The 13,535-nt window shown below is 46.9% G+C and overlaps 1 protein-coding gene across 3 annotated transcripts in view; it reads left to right on the plus strand.

Annotated features, from left to right (window-relative positions):
* PRKCE (protein kinase C epsilon) overlaps positions 1-13,535 on the plus strand; it is a 487,671-nt gene that overhangs the window by 291,928 nt on the left and 182,208 nt on the right. For all 3 annotated transcript variants that reach the window (XM_072768229.1, XM_072768231.1, XM_072768230.1), the window contains exon 3: positions 12,220-12,379. In XM_072768229.1, the coding sequence (XP_072624330.1) occupies positions 12,220-12,379 (160 nt within the window). The remainder of the gene's footprint in view (positions 1-12,219; positions 12,380-13,535) is intronic.

Below are 13,535 nucleotides of genomic sequence, written 5' to 3' on the forward strand. Positions count from 1 at the left end.
TCTCTTTTTACTGGATTTCATATTTTGCTTTAGATGTGCCAAGCACCCACCAGCCTTGGAGGTAAACTTTCCAAAACTGATCTCCTGCCATCGTTCTGTGCAGATCCTACTATCATTCATGCCCCACAATATCCTCCTTTCCCCACTTGACATCTCCCAGTAGCATCTGAGAGTCACATACTAAACTCATAAGGGCCCTCCTGGAGCACCTAAGTTTTAACAGGTTTGAAAGCCTCAAGCTTGGAGGATAAAGCTCACACAGTACAGTTGAGAGCCACAAGGAGCATTTTGGTTTTTAGGACAGCAAGTAATATCTCTGAATTCCTGGCTTCCCAGAGGCAGGTCCTCGAAGCTCAGTTTTACAGAGACTCTGGGATCCGTATGATAGTGATCTGCTATAATGTGTCCTGTTAGCACTTCTTCTTCTGCTCTCTCTATCCACAGGCAGGCTACTTGTGTAACACAAAGTATAGACACAGTACCTAGCACCTAGGAGGCCCGTGGTAAATACTGTTTGAGTGAATGAACAATTCTCACAGGTAAATATCCCTTTTAATGTTTACCCTACATCGCTCCTACTTGGCTTTATTTATCTTTTGCCTCTTGAATTAGATATCTATTGATGTGTAATAAATTACCACAAATTTAGCAGCTTGAGACAATAATGGACGTGTGTTATCCCCTACAATTTCTAAGGGCCAGGGATTCAGGAGGAGCTTAGATAGGTCTGGCCCATGGTCTCTCATGAGGTTGCATGGGATGTTGGCCAAAGCTGTGTTCAGCTGAAGGCCCAGCTGAGGCTGGAGGATCTGCTTCTGATGTGGCCAACTCCCATGGCTCACAAATCAGTGTTGACTGCAGACAAGAGGCCTCCATTTCCCACCAAATGGATCCGGCCATACGGTTTCTTGGATGTCTTGTTGACATGGCAGCTGGTTTTCTTCAGAGTGAGTGATCCAAGAGAGAACAAGGTGGAAACTGCAATGTCTTTTATGATCTAGCCTCAGATAACACACTCTGCAAAACCTTTTTTGGTCATACAAGCCAGCAGATCATCTCTATTCATTGTAGGAGGGGGCTACATACTGATGTTAATCTCAGGAGGCAGGGATCACTGAGGTCCATCTTGGAGATTGCCCATCATACCTCTTATCCAGCCCTTTCTTATTTCTACCAGAAACTGACATATTTTAAAAAGATTTTATTCATGAGAGACACACACAGGGGTGGGCAGAGACACAAGCAGAGGGAGAAGCAGGCTCCATGCAGGGAGCCCAGCGTGGGACTCAATCCTGAGACTCCAGGATCACACCCTGGGCTGAAGGTGGTGCTAAACCGCTCAGCCACCCAGGCTGCCCACATTTCTTTTTACCTCTTTCTTCTAGATGCATCTCAGTTCTCTTCTGTTTGGCATCTCATCACCTAATAAGGGATAGCCAGACTCACTAGCATTGCAGGGATGTGGTGGAGATGTGCTTTGGCCAGGGGCAGTACTAAGCCATCACCACCAGTTCTTGACTCTTAAAACTGTATGATAGACCTTAACCTCAGCTTAACTCTTGCTGCAAAGTTTCAGCTACTGCTAAACCAGGACCCACTGGAAGAGCAGGCACATGCCTGCTTTGTAAGATTTCCAGATTAAGAAAGTGCCACCTTCCGCAAGTGAAGATGCAACTCTGGGGCTGCCCTGAGGTACTAAGGAATGGGACAGAGAGCTATGTTTGTAGGAGAGAGGTTGGACGACAATGAGCGGTAACCACTTCTTCCTCAGCGCTTTGGTGACCAAGACTATATACCTTAAGAAGTTGCTGAGATTCAAGGCAGAGCCTGTGGCCAATAATATCTGCCTCCAGACACAGATAACTTGCTTCCTTGGAGAATTTATTTTTTGTTTATTAAAGATTTTATTTATTCATGAGAGAGAGAGAGAGAGAGAGAGACCTAGGCAGACGCAGGACTTGATTCCAGGACCCTGAGATCACACCCAGAGCTGAAGGCAAACATTCAACCACAGAGCCCCCCAGGTACCCCTCTTACTTGGAGAATTTGATCTTCACTTGTACTTCATCAGCACGAAGACCTGAGCTGACTAGAGCTCCCTTCAGCATCTGTGGCCTCAAAATATTTTATGTTCAATAAACTGGAAAAAAGAAAATACCCCCCTCCCTTCTTCTTTCTTCTTGGTGGTTTTTGTTTTCTCTGTATGGGAGCTTGTAGATAGGAGGCCCAAACTTCCATGAATGTCTCTGTTGTTTTGCAGAGTTATTAAAAAACCATGTTTTCCCCTCAAAATAGTGACTGTTGTTTCTCCAACATTCCTGTATCACTAGGGGAGACAGCTCGAGGGGAGACAGGAGTTTCCAAGGCCCTGAGAATCAGGAACTGAGCATTTGTTTTCCTGGGCTGCCGTGTCCCCTGGTTGGGGAGAGTGAGTACCCAGGAGCTGGGCTTGAGAGACACACTGTGTGTGCATGTGTGAGTGTGTGTGTGTGTGTGTGTGTGAGAGAGGCACAAGCACACAACTCGAAAGAGCATGGGTTGGATTATGGAATGTTTTCAGTTCATAAAAGCATCATTGCTTTGACCTGTTCCTCCCTCTCTTCATGTACAGAGTTTTGGTCACAGTCTCAATGGAACATAAGAACAAGTTGAAGCAGGTTTTCTGAAGGCAGGGGGGATCTAAGTTCTGCAAGAGCTAGGGCCGTTATAGCTGTTTCTCTAGAAAGGCTTGGGGCTTGTTCACCTGTGTTATGCTTCCTAAGGACGGTGTAGCCCCCAGCTCCCTGCCCTGGGGACCAGGCTGGCCTGGGCTCCCAGGAGGGAGGGTGGAAGGAAGGCGAGCTCACGTCCTGGTCAGCACGGTCCAAAGGACCAAAGAGGGTAGGGTGTACTAACAACACATCCGTCTACTTCCTGGGGAGGGAGGCATGAGCTTAATTTGGCCCATTATCAGCCTGGACTTTGTGACTTCACAGCCGTCTTTCTTTTTATCTTCTTGCTCCTGCTCCTTCTCTTATCATTCTTTCACTGCCTTTTCTTGTCTCCTTTTCGTCTGGAAACTCCTCCTCTCCTACGTAGTGTGATAAGACAGATGTACCTGGCCCACTTCGTGGGAACCCTGCCCGGGGCTCCAGATCACTCTGGGACAGGACATGGCTTCTCTCGTGAACTTTGAGTGCTTAAAGCTGCCTTCCCAAGGCAGCTGAAGAAAAGCAGATTTAGTTCCCTGTGGTATTCTTGGAGGCACTGTAGGCACCTTCGAGAAGCTCTGTGGTGCCCAGGATGCGGTAGTGAGGCACTACTTAGGCACTAGAATTTATGGTTTGTAGCTCGCTGTGCTTGAACCTTCCTGAGCTCTGTGTGCCACGGACTGGATGACACTGAAGGGCTCGTATCAACAGCACTGGGTGGACGTGGGCTTTTCCATAGATGACCCCATAGCATTTTTGGCTGGGGTCCCTGTGGCAGAGGCGGCTTGTTACATATTTGGAGGAGGGATGCCAACCTCCACTTGGCACTGATCCCCAACCCCCACCGGCCCCACGATGACCAACTAGCACCTGGGCATGGACAGATGCCCTGCCTAGACTGCTGCCACCATTCTCCCACAGGCCTTTCTCATACAGTATCTTGGAAACACGGACAGTGGACAGCACCCAGCCTCATTGACATGAGCTCCGTGAGGGCTCAGGTGCCCAGGAATGCAGCGACAGCTCTGTTTCCTGTGATCTGAATCACAGGACCGTCACTGGGCCCTGCGGGGACTCTCACCCCACCCTTGGCTGGTGCCCCACTTGGCTGATTTCCTAGGCTGGGAATGTTCTTTGAGTTTTTAGCAGGTCTGCCTAGAGGGTTTTGGTCTGTGGTTTCCTCCTGGCAAGTAGTGACTTTTCCTGGGTACCAGAGGCATGCAGTAAAGTAACCCCAATATTTTGAATGGATGGAGGAGGGAGAGAAGGAATGAATGAGTGAACGAATGAATGAATGCATGCATGCAGCAGGGCAGGAGGCAAGCATATTTCCTGCTTAAGTGAAATCGCTTTGTCCAGTGGTTCTCTCTGTTCACGAGTGTGCCCTGCATCACAACATGGGGTTGGGAGATTGCCCGGCCCTTTCTCTCTGGGCCTCCCCCTCAGTGACCACCATCCCACTGACCGGCCATCACCATATCTCCCCTCACTTTATACTATGCCACTCTCCCTATCTTATCAGTGGCTGATTCTTTCATGTTTTCTTCCTACAAAGCACAAAGTAACTTAAGTTTTATTTTATTAAGTGGATAGAGTACAAGCTCTGCCATGAAGACAGACCAGCTCCTTCCGAAAGTGCAGAAGAGAAAGAAGAAAACAGTTTCTATTAAGTTTGAGATGCTAATCTTGAAATGCCTCCAGTGCTCTTCTGATTAGATTCCACACAGAATAAAACATGCAGACAACTGCAAGCCTCAGCCCTCAGACATCTCCGATTCTCCTTGTGTGACTCTCTGGGAAGACATAGATAGCATGGAGTAATCTCTCCTGGGGAATTAATTGCTGTTTCCTCTTTCCTGTTTTGAACAGGATTTTCTTTATTGTGTGAGTACAGCATGTAGAACGTATTCTTTGGCATCACATAAATATTTACTTCGTATTTAAAACTCCTGTCATGAAGAATTTATTTATTCTACTTGAAAATATAACCTATTTTCCTCATGGCAAATAAAAATAAAAGGCATGGCACTGAAAATAAAAGCATAGTTTTGAGGGTTTTTTTTTTTTTTGGTTTTGTTTTCCTTCCATTTATCTTGCATTTTTTTTCATCAGAAAGTCCATAAAGTCAAGCCAGCGAACTATTGAGAGGGAAAAATTAACTCCCCACAGATGGGGTGGCAAAGGTTCCATGTAGCTTCTATTAGGAGCTTCCCCGCCAAGCCATAGCCACCATTGTCTGGAATATCATGGTAATTCTTTGCTTTGTTGGTGGACACCTCTCAAGGACCAGAGAACAATAATTGAGAGAGTGGCCATGGCCCATCCCTTTGTGGTATGGAGTCTGTGCCCAGAACAGTACCTGGCATCCAGTATCTACAGAGTACATGTTTTTAGATGGACAGTTTATCATATACCCTTCAGAAATTTTCAGTGTGTATTTGAATATATTTATCCTCTTCTCTTTCTCATTTTATGTACATACTATATACCCCTTTCTTCATTTTCTTATTTATTTCTTGGTGGACTTAGCATATCTACTTTTTTAAAAACCACAGCATTAAACTCCATCCTGTGGGTGTATCATGAGCTAATCAGTCCCCTTTCCAAGTCTCTAGATGAGAGCAGAGGTGGATGTGTGAAGAGGTGGGCGGGGAGAAACAGTCATTGACTTCCATACAGTCGGGTACAAATGGGGCCCAGGCTGTTCTCCCATCCTCAGGAGGCATGACTGAATGGGCCAGGGTGGGAGTTTCTGAACTGACATTTACTGTTTGTTAGCTGTATGACCTTCAATAAATTATTTAGATCTCTTGAAGGCCTGGTTTCTTTGAAGTCAAGAATAGTACCACTCCATGGTATTAGATGATGTATGTAAGTTGCTTACATATCTCATGTATATGAAATAGTACCTCACATGTATGTAATAGCACCTCGTGGATATGTGATAGCTCCTCATGGGTATGAAACAGCGCCTCATGAATATGTAATGGTACCTCGTGCACAGAATAGTATTTCATAGATGTAAGGTACTTAGGATGGTATCCAGCACATGGCGGGGGCCCCATAAATTGTAGCTATTATTTTTCAGCTCCTGAAAAATCTCAGGTTTGACAGTTCCTTAGACCAAAAGACAAAACAAAATACCAGGGTGGATGAGTTGTTTTGTGTTGTGAAATAACCTGCCTTTGAGGACTGGATTCATTCTTTGCTTGGGTTCTAGGAAAAGCCTTCTGAGGAGGTCCCCAGCCTTTTCTCAAACCAGTTCTGTTTCTTACTGCTTTTGTCCTCGAACTGAGTCAGTGTTCCTTGCCCAACCCAATCTTCCTGGCAGCTTGCCAAGTATGAAGAAGGAGTCGTTTTTCTAAAGCCCCTAATGGATGGGGTGCGGAGAGAGAATGCTGACTCTCTTTTATTCACAGTGGCAGGTGTGGAACATCTGGAGGCAGCGCGGCCCCCGCAGGGTAAAGCAATTAGGGGGTGTCAGTGCAGGTTTTGCAGGGCAGGGAGTGAGGCTGTTTCACTCCTCAGGTTGTGTTGGCACCAGGAAGAAAGAGAAAGGTGCGTACCAGCTTGGGGTTTACGCGGAGCCGTTGCATTACCCTCTCTTGATAGATAGAAAAGCAGAAGCCCAAAGAGATTAAATGAATTGGTCTAGGACATCAAGCAAGAGTGGGGCAAAGGCAACAGTTATCTGGTCTCCTAATGCCTAGTTCAGCCATACTGGCCGAAAAAGATCGAAAGAGAGAAGTCAGAAAAAATAAAGACGACCCCATGGCATATTTGCTTGTGGCAAAGACCCCTGTGTGCCCTGAACATGAAGGGTAGCTGCCTGTCCTGTGGTGAGGAATGACAGCGGTACCCAGAGGCTGCTGGGCATGCATACTGGTCAGTCTGGTCCAGGCATCTGGGCCAGGGGGCTTGGGCAGGATCGATCCTTGGGTTTGGCAGTCCTTGCTACACATACCGTGGAAGGAAGTGCTGGCATGCAGGAGTTCCTAAGTCGGGGCCTGCCAGGTCTTCTTAAAGAGAATCCTGAGAGTATGGAGGTTAAGGGTGTATGTCCTTTCACGTAGGGGATGGTGTTCAGTCCTGGTAGGTCGGCTCCCTTATCGTGCAGGAGGAGATGAGGTGCGGGGAGGGAGGAGATGGCGCATCAGTGAGGCCTTCAATGATCAGACTGGCCAGGGAAGGTTGGCATACGGTGTGGTGCCAGGAGCTAGCTCTCCCTGTGTCTGAGAGAGTTCCTCTGGCTGAAATGGGGAGGTCGGAGCCCAGGGGAGAGGAGCCAGATGAGGCTGCTTCACCAGAGTCATGACTCCAAGGTGTGGGCTCTTTCTGCTGCTTCCGCCACCTGTCTGCAACCTGCCGTAGATGGTTCTGAGCATCGGGGCTACTAGATACTCATTGTGTGAAAGGTCCCAGGAGCTTGAAGTTGACAGACTAATCGAACCAAGCAGGAAACATGCCTGGAATGTTGCTGGGGGCTGCGGTAACAGAGGATCTCACAGTTGCTCCAGAGGACATCCCTGCTTCATTTTATGCCCTCGTGAACTCTTGTCATTATATCTGACAGATCTTCATTTCCACAGAGAGTTTCACTAAAGTTACCCAGCTTTTAGTTGGTCTCTCCCTTCTGCTGTGTGGCAGGTGTACCCATAAAACAAAGGATCTGGAACGGGCCAGATGGACCCTCTGAGGGGAAAGCCAGCCTGAGTTTCGCCTCTGAGGGCTGCTGCAAATGAAGGGTCACACCAGTGACAGCAGTGAGCATCCTTCGGTGTGGGCGTAGAGGGCAGGTCGGGGTAGCTCTTCCCTCAGTTCAGAAGCACTGGCAGCTGTGAAGCTGATGACATTAGGCCTGTCCCCCTCTCCACTGCAACGTCCAGTACCCTCTCCTCGCTCATGCCAAGTTAGCCCTCCACTTCCCCAGCATAGAGAACCGCTTTTAAAAGTCACTAAAGAGCATCAGAGAACATTGTTTTCCATGTACGGACAATCCATAAACCCATCATCCTACAAGAGCATCGCGTAATTCTTTTATGTTACCTTCAATCTGCAAGTGTGTTTTACACAGTTTTGTGTTCTTGTGCATTCTGTTTTTACCATCTCCTATCATTTCCCCATGTTCCTATGTGGTCTTAGCTCACCATTTTTAACTTGCTAGAAATGTAATATAATTGGTTAGACCCTTCTTTTTATGTTAGTCCAGTTACTTTGCTAAAACAGATATGCAACGGGGGAACATATATCAGTTATAATTATATAGTTTTTAGTTTCTGTTTATTGATTTAGACAGAATCCCAAATTAAAGGATCTGACTCTTTTTTGTGATGTTTGCTCCTATAATACTGCTTCTGGAAATCTTACCTCCCATTGCAATATGTATAATATGGATAGTACCATTTTAAAACAAACTTGTTTCTTTATTGGGTAAGAAACGGTAAGTCGATGGTAAAAACCAGCTGTTCTTTGCATTTTAAAAATTCCTAATAAGAGTGAATATTTTATAATTCTCCTATAAATTTTACGTTCATGTCATTTACACAGTTATCTCGAGGGATCTTAATGGATATATTTGGATTTGTTGATACACAGACCTCTGTGGTATTCTTGGTATTTAACTTGAAACTAATCAGGGGGAACGAGACAAATCCAGATTGTGGAACATTCCATAAGACAACATCCTAGGCTCTTCATAAATGTATCATAAAAAGGAAACAACAAAGCTGTTCTCCACTGAGAAGGCTAAAGAGATATGGCAACTAAATGCAAAGCAGGAGCTCTAAGTAGCTTCTGAAAAAACTTAAAGCTACCACAACTGTAAAGGGCATTTTGGGGACAGTTGGAGTAATTTGAATATGAACTTTATATTAGATAATATTATATCAATGTTACATTTCTTAACTCTGATAATTGTGGTTATTATGTAGGAGGATAGCTTTGTTCTTAGGAGATGAAGGCTGATATACTTCAGGGTAAGGTGTCCCTGTGTGTGCAGCCCTCAAATGGTTTAGTCAAGCTACATATGTTTGTATCCTATCGTACATTATAAATAATATTATAACATGATCATGCTATAATATTAATTATATTATAATTATACTGTTATATTTATGATATAAATGTAATGATACGTTAGCCCATATTATGTAAGTATAAAAATTACAGAAATTTTTCTTAATATATTTAATATATACTGTGTTGATTTTTATATCCACACCTGTATACATTTATAAATATGTCATATTCACACCATACACTCACACATACATACGCACACATGATACATTACCCTACAGGAATTGGATTTTAATGGAGACCCTTGACAGCAGCAGCAACCTCCCAGCAGGGAGGTTCTGTGGGCCTGAGGGACCCTTGGCTCCCATGAGAGGAATGGGGGATGGGAGTATTTTCACCAACTGGGGGCCCCATCCCCTTTCTCCTCTCACCTGTCCTGCCGCTTGGCACATGGAGGGCAGGGAGGTCCCCATGGGCAACATGAGGATTACATGTGTTTCCTTCTCCTGTAGCCTTCTGTTTTCCTATATCTTTGATATAGAATCTCAAAAGGCAGTGTGTGTGTGCTCCAGGGCAGGAGACACAGAAAGGTTGGGGAAGTTCAGTCAGATAATCAGACCTGACTTATGGGAAATTATTCTTGGCTCTCTGTCTAACCTGCTCCCAGGACCCACCCCTCACTGCTCACAGGTGGTAAGCAGCTTCTCTCCAGGTGTTGAGAACACACTACCGAAAGCAAGCTTGCTTGCTTCCTTCCTTGCTTCCTTCCTTCCTTCCTCCCTTCCTTCCTCCCTTCCTCCCTTTTTAACATTTATTTATTCACGAGAGACATAGGCAGACGGAGAAGCAGGCTCCCTGCAGGGACCTGATATGGGACTCAATCCCAGATCCTGGGATCATGACCTGAGCCAAAGGCAGACGCTCAACCACTGAGCTACCCAGGTGCCCCCTGAGAGGTCTTTAAAAGTCAGCAAGTTAATTATTGGGTTGCTATATTTAACATATTAAAATAAATGGAGTTTAGACCTTTGATTTGATTTCTGGTCATTTCTGTAAAAAATTGAGAAAGAGACCCTCGGGGACACCTGTAACCCTGGTTCTAGCAGGGCTCCTTTGAGAAAACTAGATTGGACTCTTCAGCAGTTTATCTGAAAATACAACTTTCCAGGATCAAAATGACTAGTCAATTTGAAGGATTTGCAAACCAGATTGCACCTGAAATGCATGAGGGGGCTGGCTTACTGTTTAAATGTGATCCATGGTAATCTGGTGAAAGCAGTTGAATGTGCATCCTCTGGCCTCGGCAGCCTGGGCCTGGGGTTTTGTAGATCAGCTTTGTAGCAAGTAAGGGATACTGGAGAGATTTATTTTTTTAATTACCATTTTTTTTCCTGCATCTAAAAATGGTAAAATATTCTGAATATAGTGAAAGGAGGGAGCAGAAATGAAAGTCACCTGTAATTGCACAATTGGATGGCCATGGCCAGATTTCTCTGTGTGTGCACATGTCTCTGTGTTAAAGCAAGGACACCTCCATGAGGACCTGGTCAGCTGGGTTGTGGTCGTTCGTTGCATCAGGGTAGGAGGTAGGCTTTCCATATTCCATCTCTCTCCATGTCAGAGACATTTCGAAAAAATAAGCTCCAGTTAAAAAGGGGACTCAGGCAAGCTCAAGGAGGGGAAGCTGAGGGGCTGAGGGCACACCCCCATCTGCGTCATCTGTCCTGAGGATCAGCAGCTCAGCCTTTTTGCTTGGAGGCTGCTTCCCCCCCTTAAAGCCAACACTGGGCATGTGCTCCCCATTCTTGCCTCTCCTTGACCCTCCACCCCTACCTGCCTTGTCCATACTGACAGACTGCTCTCGGATTCTACAGCTATTTTGGCTCACCCAGGTGCCCAAGGGCAGGGAACCATATTTCCAAAAAGGTCTAGGAGGAACCATGTTCCTTCCCCCCCAAGACTGACACTGTCATGGTGGCATGTCGGGTGGCGGAGGTTCTTGGGGGGTGCACCGGGTGTGGGTCGAGCCTTCCCAGTGCACTTTAAGCAGTGCCATGCAGGCCACCTTCCTGGGCCCTGCAGTAGCTCTGGGAACCAGGCAGGAGAGCCAGGGCCTGCCTCCCCTGCCCTCCAGGAAGCCAGAGGCAGCTCAGCTCTTACATTATGAGAGCCCCTCAGATGAGTGCTTTGGGGCCTTGCTGTCGGGAGAGTGAGCTGTCCCCCAAAGCATGTGGACAGTGTAATGTTGGCTTCTCCCTCCGCCCTCTGGCTTAGAATCTGGGCTCCACCACTTAGTAGCTGTGTTACCAGAGACAGGTTACATAAGCTCTCTATGCCTCAGTTTGCACATCTGTGAAGTGGGGATACATCAGTACCCTGCATGAAGGTTGTAAGGATTCAGTGGGCACCTGGCACAGAGTAAGCCCTTGGGAAGCATTAGCCATCATTCTCATTGTGTTAGTCCGCATGGGCTGCCATAACAAAATAACTGGTTTCAACAGCGGAAATTTCTTTCTCATAGTTCTGGAGGCTGAAAGTCTGAGATCAAGATGCCAACCATTAGATGAGGGCCCTCTTCCTGCCTTGTAGACACCAGCCTTCTCGCTGGGTGCTCATAAGTTAGTGAGCGAGCTCAGAGCACTACTTCTTCCTATAAGAGCACTAACCCCATCCTGGGAACCCCACTGTCATGAGCACTGTCACATCAGTATGTGAATGGGACCGGGTGGTGTGTGTATGGGGGGGGGGCACATACGTTCATTCCATAGCAATCATTATTATTAGTTCTGTTGTCGTTTATTAGCCCCCTTGCAGGGCTTTTTTAGGCCTGGGACAACCCCTGATGTGGAGGGAAGGAAGCAGTGGGGACAGTCCTTCCGTCTTCAGTGAGGTCTTAAAGTCCACAGTGGTGGCTCTTGAACCTTCTGGAAAACTACTTTCTCCGTGTTGTGTCTCCCTCTCCTTTTGGCCTCTAGGGAAAGGTTCCTGGTTGTCCTACTCAGGAAGGGGGGAAGGACGGACAGCCGGGTTTATTAGGCAGCTGCTTCTCTGAGCCAGGCAGCTGGGTGCAGACTCCTCGGCACCCTGTGATGTCAGCACTGCCATCCCCATTTACAGAGGGCCAGGCCCTCGGAGGCTCCGGGCAAGGCCACCCCGGCTGTCTAAGGCCACGCTGCTCAGAAGCTGCAATAAAATGTGAACCTTGAGCCTTCTGATCCCACACCCTTGCGATGTGCAGCCGGTCCTCAGGGCAATGGAGCAGCCACAGCTGGAGCAGGACTGGGACTGCGATGACTTTGGCGGGTGCTGCCGGTGCGGGAAACAGAGGCACGATCAGAGCCTTCCTGCCTCGCAGGGTGCGGCCTGCTGGGTCCGAGGCTCAGACCCCAGAGCCCCTGAGCCAGGGAGCGCTGCCCCTGTGCCTCCCGCTCCGGGCGCCTGCGGTGGGGGGAGGCCTCTTTCAAGGTGTGCTCACTGACCTGTCATCTTCCCTGCCCTTGTCCCCTTCCAGCCCCTAAAGACAATGAAGAGCGCGTGTTCAGGGAGCGCATGCGGCCCAGGAAGCGGCAGGGGGCCGTCAGGCGGAGGGTCCACCAGGTCAACGGCCACAAGTTCATGGCCACCTACCTTCGGCAGCCCACCTACTGCTCCCACTGCAGAGACTTTATCTGGTAAGGCCCTGTCTCCCCGGAACCTCTGGTTACGCCTTCTCTGAGGTGAGAAGTTGGGGAAGAGTTGGAGGAGAATAGAAACTTCATTTTTAAAGTGCTGATGTGCTTTATTTCTTCTCTATTTGATTGCAGAAGACTTTTCTGGAGGCTAAGGGAGTGTTTTGTCCCAGGGTTGGGGAGTGGGGATAAGTGGGAGGAATGGTGACTTTATACCTAGGATCATGTCATATATCATTGTTTAAGGGGTTACGATCTTTTAACCAATAGCGGTATGTTCTGATGTATATTTTTTTAAAAAAAGAATCTTTATATTTTAGAGACACAAGCTTAATCATTTAGAAATGAAATGGTGTGATGTTTGAGATTTTTTTTTAATACGGGGAGAGGGGCTAGCAGTAGAGATGAAATAATAATAACCAATCATATATTAATCACTCTTAGAGCTGGGTGATGGATCTGCTACATTTATCTCTTTATTGTTGTATGCTCTGAATTTTTCCATTATGAAGCTTAAAAAAAATACTTGACTTGCCAGTATCTGTAATTCAAAGCAGTTCTTAATAACTGTTATAACAGTGGTGCTACTAGGCTGCCCAGATTTCAGAGGAGTGAGAGAGCAGCATTGGCTGGAGTGCTCAGGGAAGGCTCCCCGGAGGAGGTGGCATTTCTCCTTTCATGATGACTAGGATTTTGATAGGCAAAGACAGGTAGGTTGTAGGCCTTTTTGGGAGGTGGAGAAGAAGCACTGGCTTTGGGTATTGGAGGGGGAATTTTAATGAATGCCTACCATGTGCCAGTTTCGTTCTTATGCACTGAAGATATCTAATTAAAGCTTTCCAATATCCTACAAACTGTGCATTATTAAAGCCATCCTGCTAACAATACTGAGACTCAGAAAACAAGACAAGTATGTTGTCCTCCAGCTAGAAAGTGATCAGAGACCCAGTTCCACCCCTGGTGAGCCCAACTGAAAGCTTTTCCTGACCTCCCACCAGCCTTTCTGGCAACCTCTCTGAGCTCTTGAAGTTGGCACTTGGATCCCGTGGGGGAGAATGAGTGAGGCCAACCTGCAGCACAAACAAACCAAACCAGGGAACATTCGAATCGGTCTTTGAATTCCCAAGGTGTCCAGGAGTGGCTTGTCTTGTCCTCGTGC

The sequence above is a fragment of the Canis lupus genome, chromosome 11, assembly GCF_048164855.1.
Source record: "Canis lupus baileyi chromosome 11, mCanLup2.hap1, whole genome shotgun sequence".
Taxonomy (NCBI): Eukaryota; Metazoa; Chordata; class Mammalia; order Carnivora; family Canidae; genus Canis; species Canis lupus.